This window comes from Idiotropiscis lumnitzeri, chromosome 21 (genome assembly GCF_059441095.1).
Source record: "Idiotropiscis lumnitzeri isolate Australia: NSW breed Sydney's pygmy pipehorse chromosome 21, RoL_Ilum_1.0, whole genome shotgun sequence".
Classification (NCBI taxonomy): domain Eukaryota; kingdom Metazoa; phylum Chordata; class Actinopteri; order Syngnathiformes; family Syngnathidae; genus Idiotropiscis; species Idiotropiscis lumnitzeri.
The window spans coordinates 376,213-393,898 of NC_142411.1; the positions used below are offsets into that span (position 1 = coordinate 376,213).

General features: G+C 44.7%; 3 protein-coding genes across 6 annotated transcripts in view; 2 read left to right on the top strand and 1 right to left on the bottom strand.

Moving 5' to 3' along the window:
• Positions 1-14,537, top strand: part of tmem244 (transmembrane protein 244) — a 21,665-nt gene extending 7,128 nt beyond the window's left edge. For both annotated transcript variants that reach the window (XM_088285827.1, XM_088285828.1), the window contains exons 3-9: positions 5,777-5,906; positions 11,861-12,019; positions 12,478-12,563; positions 12,648-12,724; positions 13,000-13,125; positions 13,660-13,704; positions 13,811-14,537. In XM_088285827.1, the coding sequence (XP_088141953.1) occupies positions 5,777-5,906; positions 11,861-12,019; positions 12,478-12,563; positions 12,648-12,724; positions 13,000-13,125; positions 13,660-13,704; positions 13,811-13,908 (721 nt within the window). In that variant the 3' untranslated portion in view covers positions 13,909-14,537. The remainder of the gene's footprint in view (positions 1-5,776; positions 5,907-11,860; positions 12,020-12,477; positions 12,564-12,647; positions 12,725-12,999; positions 13,126-13,659; positions 13,705-13,810) is intronic.
• Positions 783-8,493, bottom strand: tmem200a (transmembrane protein 200A). Its single transcript, XM_088285823.1, has 5 exons — positions 7,978-8,493; positions 2,977-3,115; positions 2,479-2,711; positions 2,241-2,407; positions 783-1,912 (listed from the first exon to the last, which is right to left on the bottom strand). The coding sequence occupies exons 2-5, from the start codon at positions 3,105-3,107 to the stop codon at positions 968-970; spliced, it is 1,476 nt and encodes a 491-aa protein (XP_088141949.1). The 5' UTR covers positions 3,108-3,115; positions 7,978-8,493; the 3' UTR covers positions 783-967.
• On the top strand, positions 14,514-17,619 carry fkbp6 (FKBP prolyl isomerase 6). 3 transcript variants are annotated; one of them, XM_088285824.1, is made up of 9 exons: positions 14,514-14,795; positions 15,219-15,336; positions 15,412-15,501; positions 15,570-15,772; positions 16,017-16,136; positions 16,427-16,624; positions 16,854-16,963; positions 17,151-17,229; positions 17,309-17,619. In XM_088285824.1, the coding sequence occupies exons 1-8, from the start codon at positions 14,514-14,516 to the stop codon at positions 17,224-17,226; spliced, it is 1,197 nt and encodes a 398-aa protein (XP_088141950.1). In that variant the 3' UTR covers positions 17,227-17,229; positions 17,309-17,619. The 3 variants fall into 3 exon arrangements, with proteins under 3 accessions (XP_088141950.1, XP_088141952.1, XP_088141951.1); XM_088285826.1 differs by having other exon boundaries at positions 14,557-14,795; positions 15,188-15,336; XM_088285825.1 differs by lacking the exon at positions 14,514-14,795 and adding an exon at positions 14,809-14,836.
• The last annotated feature ends 67 nt before the right edge of the window (positions 17,620-17,686 follow it).

The window sequence follows — 17,686 nt, forward strand, 5'->3', positions numbered from 1 at the left end:
CGTCGAGAATATCACCTGATTTCAGTACAGAAAAAGCAACGGCGTGACGTCATCAATGTTGCCACTTTTCATTTGACCGACATAGTGCGAGCTTTACAAAATCGCTTTTGGGAAGAGGGAATGATTCAGAAAGCAGCCGTCCAGATGTGTTGATGTCAGCATGACGGCCATTTCGGCTTACGACGCACTTGTCGTTTCACTTGTGCCGCACGCTGACAAAAAAAAAACAACACATTTGGAATATTCTTGCACGCTTTGAATGGGGAAAAGGACGAGTGATCTTTACGACTGGGTGGTGTGAGCGAGGGATGAAGGCTGACTGTTGAGAAAAACTTTTTGTGGGGGGGGGGGCTGATGACAGCTGACAGGAGGTTGCCCATTTTTGCGCTCAAGAGGTTGTTGAGCACCCGCTGCTCATCGTCATGAATACTTTATCACACCACCGCTTACGTCGCTTTACTCGACGTGCTTTGCAGGGGAACATTTCGCTTTTCATATTGCATAACAGGTTTGAGTGTTTTTATTTTTTTTAATAGTGAACCGAGCCAGGAGACACGAGAAATGATCTCACTCTGTCTGCTCAAGAGCAAAAACTCTTGAAAAGTATGTCTTGGTATCGAGTGTTGTAGCTGCAGGCCTGTAGCGATACCGGTATTTGATATCGCTCATCTCCGAGGCGGGACCGTTAACACAAAAGATTTGTCAATCTTGCCTTTTCTGTTGTTGGCTTGCCACACCCAACACACTTTTTTTTTTCATTTGGCCTCCACGAAGCTCCGCCCCGAAGCACAGGTCAATAAATTGTGGTTGTCGCAAGCTGCAGAGTGACAAAGCCATCTTTGGAAGGCCTGTAACGTGGCCTTCTCGCGGACATCGCCACGCATGGACTCAAGTTGGTCGCGTCACCCACATCGGTTGCGCCAGCGACACTTTGGAAAAGGCCAAGCCACAAAATCCCGTCCGTCCCTTAGAAGCGCGTCTCCGAGCTGCCCCGCTTCATCGTCCCGCCGCTTAAGTCGTCATGCTCGAAGCTCAGATTGTTGTGCGACCGGGATATCATGAGCAGCTTCTCTCGCTTGCTGTAGTCCCGCCTGGCGATCGAGGCCGTCGGCGCGACGTGCCGCTCGTCCCGCCGGTCCTCCAGCCGGGTGTAGCCCTTGACGCTGCGGTCCAAGCGGGGCCAGCTGGGGTGCTTGCGCTGTTCGCCGTGCACGCTGAGCATGCTGGGCTGGCGCTCCAGGTCCAGAGATTTGGAGTGGCTGCTGAGCATGTGCAGAGAGGAGTCGGAACCAAAGTCGGGCCGCGCCGCGCCGGGCGAAAGCCAGCAGCCTGAGGTAGAGGACGGCGCCAGGGAGGAAGAGGACACGGATGACGAGGAGGAGGCGGAGTTACTCCGGTGCAAGCGTGGCGCTTTGGAGGCCTTGGCGACCGACGCCAACGGAACCGCCAGGGACACCGTGGCGCCCAGCGCTTGCGACCCGTCGTCGTCCCTCCCGAGTCCGCCTCGCCGCTCCTCCGCGATGGCCTCCATCTCCGGCTCGTCGATGACGCAGTTGTTGAGTTTGATGACGGGCAGCGTGAACGCCGAGATGGAAGACGACACGATGGAGCGCGCGTGGTGCCCCCCCCTCTCGGCATCGGCGCCTCGGGTCGCCGCCCGGCCCTGGTAGAGCGGCGCCAACAGGCCGGCGAAGCCGCACTCCAACCGGGCCCGCTCCCGCCGCCACCGGCGAGCCTCCTCGTCACCGAGCAGCGCCTCCTCCTCGGGGGCCCGACAGGCGAAGGCGTCGTCGCCGCCGCAACCTCGGAGGTCCTCTCTTGCATAATTGCGCTGGGGGTGGTGCTTGAGCTCCTTCTGGCGGAGGCGGTGGATGTCGATGACCGTCGAGTACATGTCTCGCATGTGGATGATCTGCAACACATCGCAAACCCTCTTCAGCCGCATTCAAATTTTTAGTTTTCAATTCTAAATGGAAAACCGCTGGAGGATTTATTCTCACTTTTTGTACAAAATAGACTTTATTTTATAGCCGCTAAACAATTTTGGTGCCAGCCATCTTTTTTCTGCCACCTTGTCAACAAAATAGCCAGCAAGCTAGCCAACATCAATCATTTGTGGATCAAAATGGCAAACGTAATAACTTTGGCACACGTTCTTTTTCCTTTGACTTATGCAAGGGCCAGCTGGCTTGTTCATTTCAGACTTTTGTGCTGAAAAAACAGTCAAGTCATTTGCCCACCTTTGTCTCTCTGTCTCTGTTCTCATGAAGAATAGCATTGGCGCAGATGAATATGAAAATCCCGACGCCCATGGTGAAGGGCCCGAACATTTTCATCCTCTCGGAGTGCCGATGCTGCTCCAGGAAGCGCGTCATAGCGCCCCCTCTTGGCTGCCCGGTGGGCCGACCTGCATGCGGGCAAACGAGTCGCTTTCAAACAAATCTGACTTTGGAAACGAAAATATGAACTTCACATTACCTTCTACGTTTTGACTCGAATTCTTCAAGGCGCTCGCCGCCGCCGCCGCCGCCGCCGCCTCGGATGCTCCACCCGGCGGACCGCGGCCCGAGGATTGCGGCCAGTAGCCCAACGTGGCCATCGCAATCCCGACGACCAGGATGAGCAGGCCCAGGAGGAGGAAGAAGCCCGAGGCGGAGTAGAGGCGCAGACGGCCGCGCACCACCACCACGTCAGTGCGCCGCTTCCGTTTTCTGCGTCAAAGACGGTGAACACGCGTTGAGGAAACTAAAAGCCGCTCGCTCGCACAGCTTTCCAAATCAGATTTTTTTTTGTTTGTCAGGCCCACTTGAAGTTTATGGTAAAACTGGCACATAAAACAACAGAAAATGATGGTCCAACCCATTTTATTTCATCTAACGTTGAATTAAAACGTCAATTTGCCGGCCCAATGCTAACAAACTCCCTCGTTGGCTCATGAATATTGTGCTCTGCGTTCGCCCGCATGCAAACCCCAACCTCGGCGCGCCCTCCTGGGCGGCATTCGCCACGGCCGTCGATGCAGCCGCCGCAGGTCGCCGCTGCGAGCGGGCCGAATCCTGCCGCTTGAGCTTGGCCAAGCCCGTGAGCACGCCTGCGGCCGCGGTCATGCTTTCACCTGCGCGCACAACAAAAGACAAAAGCAAAAAAAGGAGAACAAGTGAGATGAGCTCATAAATAGTTTGTGTGGCGACCACCGTAAAGGGAGTCAGCCCGCCAACGGGTTTTCTTCGAGGGCTAGAAAAACGCGAGCGATCAGTCTGTGTGTATTTTATGTATTTTTCTATTGGCCAACTAATGTCGTTCATGTAATACTCGTGTTGCGCAATTTAGTTTTCAACTAAATTAGCTCGCTCACGTTTCTGTCCCACGGAAGCGCAGGAGGTGCACAGCTGGTTTTGATTGCCCCCGATCATTTATTTGTCAATTGCCAGGGGGGGGGGATTATACCACCCACCCCAATCTGGATTGCACGAGAACATCGCACCAACAGCCTCGCCCTCGGCACCAGGCTGTGTTGCACATTCTGACCCCGATACTCAGGCTGTGCGTGGGAATTATTGTTCTATTTATAGAAGCAAAGCAAGATCAACGTTGTTATTGTTTACATATTGATTGCGGCCTTCCCATGAGTCATCGGCAGCTGGCCTCATGTCCATGAATAGCCACGCCACGCTTAAAACAAACAGCGCTTCTATTTTTAGGAGCCTTCATTTGGGTTTAAATGCGTGTTTAATCTGCTCCGGCATAAACATTAGCATTGTGCCTTTGAAGCGCAAAGGAGATTAGAGCGACCGGGTCGCCGTTTTGGCTCCCGTGCAAGGTCTGTTTTTAAATGATATTCTCTCTCTGGGCGAGCAAATTTCTAATGTCATCGGTCTACATTGCATTTTGGAAGAATGAGACGGATTATTTATTTTTTTTTTTTTACTTTACACCCCTCACAGTAATGACGAACAATGAGGCGCTCTAAAGTTGCCCAATTATTTTCTGCTATGGCTCGGCCAGTTTGCCACGTTGACGACCATCATTTTAGGGGGCCACTTGACATATTGTGGTGGGCCGGATCTGGCCCCCGGGCCATGAGTTTGACACCAGTGCTTTACAGAAGTGGGACACGCATATTTCCTCTTCACGAGCATTTGAATTTGTCATTTTTTTTCTTTCCGCGTCGTCGCCGCTCGCCAAGCACACGAGCGCTTTTAACCACAGACTGCGAATCACACGAGGAGCGACGCCAGCGGCCTCTTTTCACCGCCGCCGCCTCGTTTGCGAGTGTGCGGGACCAGGAGGGGGGAGAGATTTCCTTTCTTTCCGAAGTAGGATGGCAGAAGAGAACGTTCAAGACGGGAGAATCCAGTTCATCTGGCTTGCGAGACATTTTTTTCATTCACACGACAGTTATTCCGGAGAGCGACAAAGACGGTCAGAGCGAGTAGAGCAACAAAAGGAATTGCAAACGTGTGCCAGGCTGACCTTCCTATTAAACGTGGCAAAAAGATTCCTTTTCGCCGGGACCAACCACAAAACGGCCAATTGTAATTCCTCTTTTTTATTTTATTGTGGGGCAGCCGTTAGTGAGCCAGACAAACATTTGTCAACGTGAGTGTTGGTGTGTGGGTGTAAATAGATGGAGGGGGGGGGGGGTGACAGTATGCATTTTAAAGAGTAATGACAGCAGGGATGATGAGACATTTTTGGCAAGAAGTTAGTAATCATTTCTTTTGCAACCAAATAATAATAGGATTTTTTTAAGCAAAGAAATCCTTTTAAAAATGTGGATGTGTTGTCTTTTAAGCATTTTCTATGAAAAATTAGGCTTCACCCCCCCAAAAATAAATAATAAAATTGAAGTGAATCCAATAGTGGCTAACTGCAAGTTGCTGCAATATTTGTCTAGTTTGCATTTTTTGTTTAATAATTCTGTATTTTAGTTTTTCTTTTTCAATTCATTGTTCTAACGCATAGATTTTTTTCTTCAATATTTTATTCATGGCTTGACAAGAACAAATACAAAAAAGTTCAAGAAAAGGCCAAAACAATTTCACGTTTATCAATTTCACAAATGTTATTCATGTGGCACTTTTCATACGAAATATGTCACTGCGAGTGAGGTGAAATTTTCACGAGGCACACAAGTAGCATGACATGACGGCGGCGAGACATTGCGTAATAAGCCATTTTGTACAGCGAGCCCATCATGAATAACGGCGGCCTTAAGTGCTTTCCTCTGCAAACGACGGCGACGTTCTTTGGACATGTCCACTGACGTCACGTGACGCTTCGGCACGCTATGCGCCGCCGCCGCCGCCGCCGCTCGGTGACTCGTTACCCTGGCAACTGCCAGCTGTGAGCACAGGTATGGCATGAACGCAAAGATGCTGTACGGCGGCAATGCGGCATCTTCATCTTCATCTTCTCGCTGACAACGAGGAGGAGGAGGACTCGTGCTAAATTATTGCAATCCATTCAATATTTCATAAAAAAAACACATTAAGGAAAGATAAAGGTTAAAGTTTTCAAATCAAATTACAAGCTAACCAGCTAGCTCATTTTTCAACCACGCCCACTTTCTTTTCAAAATGGCCACCTCGCGAGCCTAACTTTCCTTTTTTTTTTCTCCACAAAATTTATCATTAGCTTCTACGTGAATATTTTTTGTCAACTTGCTTACAAACGTGCAAAACCTACAACGGGTTCTATTAATTAATTAATTCTATTCATTTCTTCGCTTGCAGTTCCCGAAACGAAAAAGATTTGACATTTTGACTTTGTTTAGGTTGCAGCCCTTTTCCATCATGTGTCACCAAAGCGAGAAAAAGCGGCCGCACGACGTCTCCCGAGGCAAAAGTGTTGCAAGAGTCAGAGTTGTTCCTCTCCATCTTCCACCTCCAGTCGCCCGCTCTGAGGTGAGTCACCATCTGCTGGTTTTTTCTTTTTTTTTTTTTAAATAATGAATCCTTGTGATGTTGCATGTCTGACATGTTTCCTCTGTGACTCAGCGTCTTTTTGCCTCGCTTGAATCATCACACGCACGATCAAGCCATCATTGTGTGCGTCTTGTGTTTTTCTGGTCGTTTGTGTGTGAAAGATTACTCACTCCGTCTTCAGTCACCCACACTCATCTTGACACACACACACAAATGGTGGAGTGAGGGACACATTTCTTTCTTTCTTTCTGTGATGCTTGACTTGACTGAGATTTTGTCATTTTTCAACGATTTTCACCACGGTTGAATTTTGAAAAATGAGTTAGTTGATATTTAATGCAGCGTTTCACAACCATAAATGACACCATTGTTTTGAAATGAATATTTTAACATTTCTATCATAAAAGAAAGTTGACTAAAGTCAAATGCGCGGTGGCTTCGAATTGCCAAAGGAAGCAAAATCCAACGAGATGCTTCCTGGGTGGACTTTTGCGGTGACGCAAAGAACGAATTTGTGGGCATTATGTGACAATAAAAAAAAGCCAAACTCCCTTTCGGAGTTCATCCTTTAATTGGTTGAAGTTTTGTGCGATTTGCTGTCATGTTTAGCAGTTTGTTTTCGGGTTATCATCACACTTTTTGGGGGCTTCTTCTAAACGCACCTTCCTCAACCACGTTCTACTGTTTATTACTAAGGAATGAAAAAAAAATCAAGAAATTGATTTATTTCTTATTTTGCTAGTGAAAGAAGTGAGTCCACTCTTTGTTTTATCTTGTATCGTCGGAGAACACATTATTGTTCGGTTCTTGAAAGATCCGTCAAGATGTTGCAACTTTGCTTGGGAAACCAGACAAGCATGTGAACATGTGACTTCAAACATGGCCTGTCCTCTTTTTGCTGGCAGTTTATGAGGGCAAAAGCTTGACCCCAGTTGACGTGATATTTATTTATGGTCTCTACTTTTTGTGCGTTGGACCTTGGAGGCGCCGCTCTATTGGGAACGGATCAGCACGTGTTCAATGAATACTCGTCAATCAAAAAGCGAGCACCGTTTTCCAGACGCGTGGCAGTGCATCCGGTGTCCCTAATGAAGTGGCCGCCTTCCTAACGTGATGGCTAAATATTGCCAACAAGCATTGAGAAATAATTAATAGGCTTTTAGTCTTTCATCCAATATTGAAGAACAGTGTATCAAATATTTATGCTTACGAGGAGATGAAGTGTACGCTGCATGCTCGCCCATTGTTTCATTGCAGCGGAAATAAAGCGGAGGCGGGCGGGAGGGCCAAACTATAACGCTCCAGGGCCACACGTCGAAAAAGAAAACTGAAATGTGCAATCAAAACAAAGTTAGATGCTATATGTACTGTATATATGGCTGCCAGGATGGCCGAGTGGTCTAAGGCGCCGCGTTCAGGACCCAGTCTCCCCAGGAGGCCTGGGTTCGAATCTCGAATTTCCCCATTGTGGGACTAATAAAGGGAATATTAAATATATCTGTTCCAGCCTCTCCCCCCCAAAAAGCACTACAAATGAAGTCGTTAAATAGAACGTAAAGAACGAAACTGTTCAATGGACATTGTGCTGCTCCTTCTGGTGGCCACCTGGGGCAGTGTAATTCAAACATTTACATATGGAGATGTAGCCCCCCCCCTTTTTTTTTTAAATCAAGCTTTCATGGAGACGGAAGTAGTATTCGTTAATTTTTGTAAGGTATAAAGTATGTGCATGTGCGTATTGTAGTATTAACTGTTTACTTGTGTTGCTCCATCATTTGTGTTCAAATATCTGTTGCTTAGGGGTTGTAACATCATGACACAGATGCCATGTGTTAGCCAATCTATGGCATTTTGTATTGTGCGGTAGCATCAAACTGGCGGATGGCAAACTTCTGTTTTTGTTTTAAGCCAAGTCAAAGCATAAGGTGTCGACAATAAATAAATCAAGAATTTAAACAAATGAATGATAAAACGAGTCAATACATTTTCAAAGAAACTGCTCAGTGCAACAAATGTGACCAAATTCTTGATGTTTTCTTAAGGATCTTACCTTTTAGTAAGACCTTCTGTGACCATTTAAAAAATCCATCTTGTCCCGTGAAAGCTGCACCACTCTTGAGTCAGCATGCATGCAAAGTCAAGTCTTATTTTCTTGCCTTTCTTCCCTCCAAATCCTGCACTTTTTTTCACGATTTCATCTTGCAAACAAAAGACTCAACTTGTTTTGCTTGTCTTCTTCTTTTTGCTTCACTGTACAAACTCCCCAAAGTCACGCGGCGTGCTCCCCTTGCACACGATCGGCGCGGAGGTGCTTGAAAAGGCGCAAACGTGACGTCCCCCTCGACCAGCGCGCCGCGTAAAAACTCCTCGACGGCCACCGCTCCAAAATGTCCACCCAAAGTGTTGCGTTCAAGGTCCGACGATGAGTCACGAAGAAAAGGAAAAGAGAAACATCTTTTTTACGTAGTCTGTCCTCCGAAGCGCCTTTTTTCCTTCACGTCCACCTCTTCCAGTGCTTCCGTGCGCGCGCGCGCGGTGTGTGCGTCAAACGGAGTGGGAGGAGCTGGGGTTAGGTCGTACGGAGGTAAATTGGTCCTTAAATGCATCACTTGTGGACCAGCAAATCGAGCTAACGAGGCGTCCGTCTGCAATAGAATCAGATTTTCTCTTCCAATGTTTTTTTTTTTACCGTATCAGTTACACAGCCACGTGACAAAGTCATTGTAATAAACGCGTAGCTGTACTTTTCAATGAACGCACGTCTTATTTCGGCTGTATACATGGTGCAGAAAAATTAAAAAATAAGATAATTTGGAGCAAATCACGTAATAATAAAAAAAAGGCTTAAGCGCCCAGTTTATTAGTGCAGATCATTTTATTTCTACTTGAAAATTACTGTGACGTCTCTTAATTGCGGCACTCGAGCGACATTCTTAAACTAATATAGTATATAAACAAATATAGTTAAGTATAAAATAATTAATTTTCATTTTTTATGTCATACGTTTGTTCGGAATATAATTCATTCCTAAAATAAATGTGTATTAATATTTTTATTATTTAACAATAATTAAGCAAAAACATCAAAATACTGCGTGTAATTATTGAAAAAATGTTGAAGGGGAAATTTATTCAATACGTCCTATTTCATCGAACTCCGTTTCCGTGGCCATAATACTTAAAAATGGGACTAATTTTCCGACATGGAAGACATTCCAAAGTAGTTAATTTCTCATGCCTTACTGCCACCTACAGGACTGGAGTAGAATGACATCCTGCACAATTTCGGACTTCAACTGCATGACTGCAATTTTGTACTCTATTAAAAGTGCAAAGACTATACAAAAATGGGTTTGTCAGTTTTGGCAGAGGTCTGCTCATGTTTCTACATTTTCTTTCAGCTTGGCCATGAGATGTTATCAATTTTTCTTCTCCAAGCAAAATCGTTACAGATGTTGGCATGCGGCTCATTTCCTGTGTTTACATGAGTGAGGTCCAAATACTGTATTAGTGCGAGACGTGTTTGTTCATCTGGATGTCCTCCTCGACAGGACAACCCTGACCTTGGTGTAACACCGCACAAACACCGACACACACGTCTCACTGCTAAAAATAACTAAGGGGACCACACACCACGGCCATAGTCGACGCGCTCGTGCAACCATGCTGTTTACATTTACGCATACCAAGTTTTTACATTGTACCACGAGCAGTTAATGGCTTACTTTTTGCACCAAGTACAAAATTAAATTTATTACTGCCACCTACAGGACAGGGATGGAACAATTTCCTGCATTCTTTTTAATAAAAGCAAATTCTTACGGAGCGCCCATCATTACGCAACAGCCGAAAGCGTGCCAGCACAAATGTGTGAGGAAAAGCCATGAGATGAAATGAGAATGGGACTGAATGGAATGATTGACAGGCGAGGAGCTGCGTGCTGAGGGAGCTTGGCGCTTTAAAGAGCCGCATTCACGCAGCAACACAATCCTGACTAATAGCAGACAATTACCTGCCTTTCATAGAAAAACCCAGCAAGGGCCAAAACCACGTATTGTTCTGATATGCCTAGACTTCACAAAAAAAAAAAAAAAATTTTAAAAATGCCTTAATGAAGATTACAACGCTCCGATCAATGTGCATGTTATTTACTATACAATAAAATCCAAACCATCTGCACTGTATCATATTGACAGGCGTCTCGAATATGCCGCTTGCCTTATTTATCAACTTGAGCGGAGTATTAGAGACATTTACATTTGAGTGATTTATATATGCACATGCTCACACATTAATAAATTCTCTGCTTGGCACATATCGTATGTGCAAATAATTTCATTCTGATTTGATTTCCTCTGTGTGCTTATAGGCTCCCATCTGCCCCCCCCCCTCTAGTTTTGCATACGTTGAATGAATTATGATGCATCATAATGTCACACACACACTCACACACACACGTCTCGTGGACGCGAGGTTCACTCGTCAGGTCGGCATCCTCCCAGTGGGATAAATTGATTCTCAAAGGATGCGGTTTAACTGTCTTGTTAGGTTGGTGGTCAAATTTTGAAATGACATTTTTCCATTTCAAATTTAACAGCATAAAACTAATAAATACCGCAAACATGGTTCAATGTATTTTTGGGGACAAGACTACTTTGCATAATTGTATCAACATATCACAGAAGAGGGGTTATGTGACATAATTGCGCGTAAGAAAAACTTATTGCAAATGTTGAACACAAAAAAATAGGTTACTCACCGGCATATATTCTTTATCCTCTGTGAAAAATGACTTCAGTTTAATGTCATTTTTAGTCGTGAATGTCTTTGTTTGTGTTTTCATACTGCCACCTAGTGGCCACGTCACAAAACACACCTGATTGAAAAATTTCATAAGCATGTTCAAACCCATCTTGAAATGTTTTTGTTTTTTTAACCATTGTAACTGTTGACGTCACACAACACAACACGGCGAATGAAGGATAACACCTTGATGCCCACCGTGATAATCACACTGTGCGCCCTATGCCCCCCCACCTCTGTCGCCATGGTTACACATGTTACCGTGGCAGCCGCATTCTAACTCAGGGCTCAGTCGCCGTGACGCTCCTGAGGCCAGCATCGCTATTTGGCTCCAAATGATGCTCCATGTGCCTTTTTTATTTTGCAGCTCCGTGATGGAAGGTGATCAGCTCACCTCTCTCTTTCTCACTCAGTCATAACTGTATTATATTACCAATTAATTGTTGACGTCTTTTGATGATGAGACATAACTGTTTCGTAGCTGACACCTGTGTGCTACACTTGCTTGTCGCGGTGAAGGGAAAGTCGACTAGTTGTAATCTAGCGCGATGCTTGTCATTCTGCACAGCCAAGCAGTGCACAATTTAGCTTCAGTCGCATCATCATCATGATCCAAGTATTATTTCCAAGTTGTCACACTCGTGCAGAAATGTCATCCCTAAAAAGTCGACGCTCTTGTGGTTGCGTTGCTGCTCTTCAAGGCTTTGCTGCCATCTAGTGGTCATATATAACACGGTCGTGTCAAACTCACTCAAGGAAATTGGTGCGATAAGAACTGAATTTAAAACTTTGAATGAGAACAATAAATAATGTGTCATTTTGAAAATGCCATTGGGGATAAATGGGGATTTTTTTTTATGTGAAAAATGTGCAATTGTGGGCTCGCTGGATTTTTTTAATAATAAAAAAGAAAATTTGGAATGATGTGAATGGGATCAATTGTTTGGAAGGAGACACGCTTCTAAAAATGGCAAAGAATGATAATCACGATGCACAAATGTTGAATGAATTCACAACTTGAATATCCCTCTCTTGAGATCCCTTCCAGGATTTTCCCCACACTTCTTAGTCATAATCCCATTTCGAATAATCCACCCACCACTCTCTCGCTCTCTCTCTTTCTGATGCAGACAAAAGTGAGCACATGTCGGTCGAAGGTGCTCTGTCCCTGTCTCTTCCCGGAGCCACGGCCATTCATGTTGTTGGACTACTGCTGCCGATGTTGTGGATTCACGCTCATCAAGCGCCATGGAGCCGTCTCGCTCAAGACCGCGCCCACTGACACCTGGGTAAGCACCACGCAGAAAAAAAAAGTAAACTTATTGAGCTTTATTAATAGCACACAGTCACAAGTAGCTCTGGCCACGACTTCCTGGCAGCATTTTGGTGATAATGAAGTCATGTGAGGAGTTCATTGAACGTGTCCACAAATGCAAAGTGGAGTTGAGTCAGGAGATGGAAAAACAAGACAGCGGCCTGGTTGGAAGCCGCTAAGTGAATTAGCGCCGGCTCAGCTGCGGCGCCGCTTCCGGACGAGGACGCACACGCCGGTGGCCCCGTGTCCACTACAACACTTTAGCATCTATGACCATGGAAAGTTCAGCAGCGTATCGTCAACTGGGCCAGATCAGAATCTAATGGCAACTCGGGTCTAGAAGGTTTTCCACGCCGTTTGTTTGCGTGGAGTGCTCGTCGCATTTTGGTGTTTTCAACAAATGTTTCTGTCGCCGTGACATTTGGTCCTCAGGTGGTCCTGCAGAACCTGCTGATGTGCATGGTCTGCTTCTACTCGCTCTACTACATGGTGGTCAGCCTCTGCATCGGACTGCTCAGGTACGCAAACAAACTGGAGCGTTTTTTGTTGTCGTTTTGTAAACGTGACTGAGCGACTGGTGTGTTTTTGTCCCGTGTCTGCAGGGTTCATGAAATTAACAGTCTGTTAGCACCGTTTGACTACACCACACAACCGTCATGGCAGAACCCCAAATATCTGGGTGAGGGGTGTCTTCCCTGTACGATGTTCCAAACACCAACTTCGAACGGACGGATGGATTTCCCGATATTTGCCAGAATAGAATTCTGATTCCCCGATGAACCTGACAATCTAATTCAATTCTAAATATAACAGATCAAATAACTGAATTCTTGCAGTCCGGCTTGTGACATGGCGGCATGTCCCACTTCCTGGGAAATTGTCTTTGCAGACAATTGGTTCAAGTCTGGCTTGTCTCTGTGTGTGTGTGTGTGTGTGTGTGTGTGTCCGCCGTAGTGGGTGTGATCTCCACAGAAGTGACGTACGTTCTGGGAGGGCTGGTGTTCGCCTGGATCGTGGAGGAGTGGGTGTGGGACTATGCTATCACGGTCACGCTGCTGCATGTGGCCATGACCGCAGCGGGTGAACGCGCACGCACACACATGCGCACACACTCAGGAGGATTAGTCAGGTTATGCAACATGATATAATAAACCATACGCACAACTAATGAAATTGTGTATGAACCGTGTTGCCAAAGAAGCAAGTTACAAATTTAACATTGTGCACAAAAATAATACGTGCACCTGGCATGCATATTTTAAGATCCAAATGAATAATAAAATCTATGCATTTTCAAAACTTTGCGGATTTTGGTTTATGACATGGGGAATTATGGAGAATGGCACACCAATGATAACCTGTAGATTGTTTTCATGAAACATTTAAAAGATTTATGTTGTTGAATGACTTCAATTATGGTCTGCATGTCTTCTAATATTTCATTACCAACCAATTGAAACTACAACTGAAAGCTTTGTAAACGTTGGCAATTCACAGAAAGGTGTTAAATTCCTATTCCATGCGCATCATAAAATTATACTCGACATATTCCTGAGATTATTTGAGTTATTGATCTTTTTAAAAGGCCCTTTGAACTCGTTTTTTTTTCTGCAGTGATGTCAGATTTTCCCTCAACCGAGCACTGGTGGATCGCACTGGGTGAGATGGTTATTTTTTTCCCCCCTGTATTGATTGTATACGTTTTTTTTTTTTTTTTAAGTACAGTTAACAAGTTTTCGGTATTTCCCATTTGCTTACTCTGTAGGTTCAGGCCTGGCGATGATGATATTCGGAGGCCAGATCCTGGCCTATAAACTCTTCAGGAGCAACTTTGTCTCCCCGGCCGAGCTGCAGAACTTCTGAGGAGGGCTCAAGTTGCATCGCAGTGGAGCAAAGCATCGCCAGCGTTTCTACTTTGTTTTTTGTAAACCCAACATTAGATGTCAAATAGTACTCCTTCTCCGTCTTGTACAAACGACCCAATACTTTTGTAAAAAACAAACTGTACAGCTATAATATTTTTGTACTGTTTCTTAAAGTGATTCGTTTTAGTTGGTGGTATACACTTAATATTCTGACAGAACATGCATGTATGAATACTCTATTGTGATTCATATACTTTTAAATAGGTTAAGACAAATGTGGATGTTACAAGGCTGTAATAATAATGCCTTTATTAGTCCCACAATGGGGAAATTCGAGATTCGAACCCAGGCCTCCTGGGGAGACTGGGTCCGGAACGCGGCGCCTTAGACCACTCGGCCATCCTGGCAGCCAAATTAAGTTGTCCATAAATTGTTCATTTCATCTTAATTTATTGTACTTATTTTAATCCCTCTAAGGGAACATTCAACTTGAATTTGTATTTTGTTGGTTCATTTTTTTCAATGAGGAAAAAACATTTTATCTGTCACAATACTGTGACGTCATCAGTGTTGTACAAATAAGCGCAGTTTGAGTTACTACATATGAAATTAAATTGCACTGTGACACCTGTGTTCCTTTTTATTCAAATTATTGCAACCTTTTATAATTTATTAAAAGTTTTAAAACTCGTTTCAGGCAACTCATCTGATTCTGGGTCGGTCACGTGGCTTGTAGTCCAACACGTGTGCCAAAAGCATGTAAAGTGGCAAAAAAGATATTTATACTATTTACGTTGGAGAAATTCATTCATTATCGCGGTTAGGATGTCAACAAACGGACTACTGAAACTTTATCAGCGCCTAATTTTTGATGAGCCAAATCTGGTGAGTTGTTTGTTAGCCCACGAATGCTAACGAAGCTAGCCGTGAGTAGCTTGTTATCATTTAACTTTTAGCTGTTACCATTACGCCTTTTCTACCCTTTTAGGCATTGACAATTATGAATCAATACATTAAGTTGTAGTTTTGATTAGAATTTGAACGAACGAATCTGTCATTATTTGAAAATTTGCCATCACTTAATTTTTTTTGTACAAGTTAGCTCTACCGTGGGAAAACGGATTGAAAGCTGTTTTATAAAGGAGAGAGAGAAAAAATATAATTTCTTTACGCAGAGTCAAATGTTGGTGGGGAGACAGAAATGTTCCAATAATGACTGAAGAGATTGAATCGATTTTTGTGTATTCTTTTTTTTTGTGTGTGTGTGTGTGTGTCAGTGATTGCTTCAATGTCTTTGTACCTTCTTAGAGTCCATTTGACCGTCTACAGCAGCAGATGGACGATATCCTGGGAAATGGGGGCATCCTGAAAGAGGTGATCTACGCTGGAGATGGCCCCCCAGTCCCCCAAAGTGCTTCAGTCCTGTGTAAATATTCTAAATCTTCCAGTGAGTCCAAACATTCAAATTGTTTTCATGATTGTGTCCTGTGTCTCCCCACAGTACATTACTCCGGCTACCTGGAATATTCGGACCAGCCGTTTGAGAGCACTACTCACCTCAAGCATCCCCGACTCATGAAGCTGGGTCGAGGTGAGGTCACGATGCGTTTGAATGTTGTGGCTTGTCAAGTCTAAACTGCGCTGTCTTGATTCAAACAGACGTGACTCTGATGGGAATGGAGCTGGCCCTGCTGACCATGCGCAAAGGCGAGTTCTCCCGCTTCCTGCTGCAGCCGTGCTACGCCTACGGAGACATGGGCTGCCCGCCACTCATTCCGGCCGCTGCCCGTGTTTTATTTGAGATCCATGTCCTCGACATCCTCGACTCTGGACAAGTGGACGAATTTGTCCAACTGACTGCGGTAAGAAGCCAAAGCGCAGAAGATGATAAAGAATATTTGTCAATCAAGAATTTTTATAGTCTGAAATAAGGGAATAAAAACATGCACAAATTATGTCATGTAATTTGAACTTTTTCAATGGGAAAATGCAAACAAAAAAATCTAATTAAATTTTTCTGCATAATATAAAAAATGAAGAATTTATTTTGAAGCCTTTCCTGTTTCTGTTTCTTATTACTTGACACTAAGTTGTTTTTGTCTTCAGGAAGAGCAGAACGAGTTTCCCTTCTCCAAGCTTATTGAAGTGGTCAGCACGCTTCGTACTTTCGGAAACAGATGCTTCCAGCAGAGTCGCTACGAAAAAGCCAAAGAGCACTACAAGCAGGTGAAAGTGTGGAGCTCGAGAGACATTAGTGTGCTTTATTTTTTTTTTTGAGGGGGGCGGGGGGCGGGTGGAGAAGTAGTACTTTTCTATTAGACAGAGCTTTGGCGCCACCTTCTGGCATCTTTGGGTGTTTCAATAAAAACACAAAAATAGCAAATACAGTAGGCGAGTGTAGTGGTATTAATTAACTCCACTTCATACTGGAATGAAGGTTGAGTAAAACATGACATCGCTTTACCCGACATCTTCTTTGAGCGTATTTACAATTACTTTCTGCGCTTGGACAACAGGCATTGGTGTTGCTGGGCAACCGGGAGATTTTCAGCGATTCCGAACAGACGGAGATAGAGGCGGCGCTGCTGCCGCTTTACCTGAATCTGTCCTTCGTGTCGCTGCGCCTGGAGAGCCCACGGAAAGCTCTCAAGTATGCCAACATGGCGTTGGACATGGACTGCGGCAACGTCAAGGCACTTTACCGCTGTGCACAGGTCAGACTCTGATTCTATTTCTTGATTTGTTCAACTTTTTGGGGAAAGGGAAATATGCACCAACTTTGAAGTCCATTTCATTCAACAGCAGGGGGCAGCACTGGACAAAAAGTATTTAATTGACTTCACTTTCATTCCTTCTTGGAATCTCACCCACATTCCAAAAACGAGCATGCTAGGTTGATTGCGGCCTCAAAATGTATTCCTTTCTTTTTTTGCTCCACGTCAGGCACACGTGGAGCTGGGGGACTTTGAGAGCGCTCACGGTTGCCTGGTCAAGGCCCAGGCCAGGAAGCCTTTTGACGGCGACATCAACAACCTCTTGAAGTCCGTCACCATGTAAGCTGCAAAGTGACCACGCCAGCACCGAGCTTGTGCACGCGAGATGCCGGACTTTTCTTTTCTTTTCTTTTTTTCACACTTGACACAGCAAGGGAACACATTACGGAACGGAAGCTTTCAGACAACTGAAACAGACTTTGAAAACACAAAGTGTTTTGATTCTTTTACTGCGCTTGCCTTGCAGACGCTACAAAGAGAGTTTGGACAAGGAGAAAGAGATGCACACCAAAATGTTCCCAGGCTTTAAGGGCCCACAGTAGATGGTAAGATATCCACTTTTTAATTTTTTTTTTTAAATATTTCCCATCATGTTTAGTGTGAAAATGTTCGCGTCCGTTGCAGGTGATGCGAGTGAGTGAGGAGCCACCGCAGAACCCGAGTCAAACGGTGCTGTTGTGAACTTTGTCTTGCTTTCCTTGAAATGTTCCAAAAATGTTCTCACGCAGAATTTCATCGGGTTTGTTTTTTTTTTTTTGTGTGTGTGTTGGTCGCCATTTCTTTTTCCATCTCACAAAAGTTCATTCTTACAGTATGCGTTTATTTTCTCCCATGTTGAGTATGATGTGTTGAATGTTTTCATCGGTTCAGAGGCAGTTGGTGCACTCTAACCAAATTGTCAAAACCCGAATAAATCATCTGAATTTTTGGTGAAATCATGCTGTTGTTGCGAATGCTAAACTGCTGTAAAACCAAGCGGCAACGCAAAGAGGTCTACCTGTT

Excerpts from the sequence above, each read along its gene's own strand:
- fkbp6 (XM_088285824.1), top strand. The coding sequence starts at position 14,514 with ATGAAATTAAATTGCACTGTGACACCTGTGTTCCTTTTTATTCAAATT. Across the intron at positions 16,137-16,426 it reads CCAAAGAGCACTACAAGCAG|GCATTGGTGTTGCTGGGCAA; the intron begins GTGAAAGTGTGG and ends CTTGGACAACAG. Across the intron at positions 16,964-17,150 it reads CTCTTGAAGTCCGTCACCAT|ACGCTACAAAGAGAGTTTGG; the intron begins GTAAGCTGCAAA and ends CTTGCCTTGCAG.
- tmem200a (XM_088285823.1), bottom strand. The coding sequence starts at position 3,107 with ATGACCGCGGCCGCAGGCGTGCTCACGGGCTTGGCCAAGCTCAAGCGG. Across the intron at positions 2,712-2,976 it reads GCCCAGGAGGGCGCGCCGAG|AAAACGGAAGCGGCGCACTG; the intron begins GTTGGGGTTTGC and ends TCTTTGACGCAG. Across the intron at positions 2,408-2,478 it reads TTCGAGTCAAAACGTAGAAG|GTCGGCCCACCGGGCAGCCA; the intron begins GTAATGTGAAGT and ends GCCCGCATGCAG.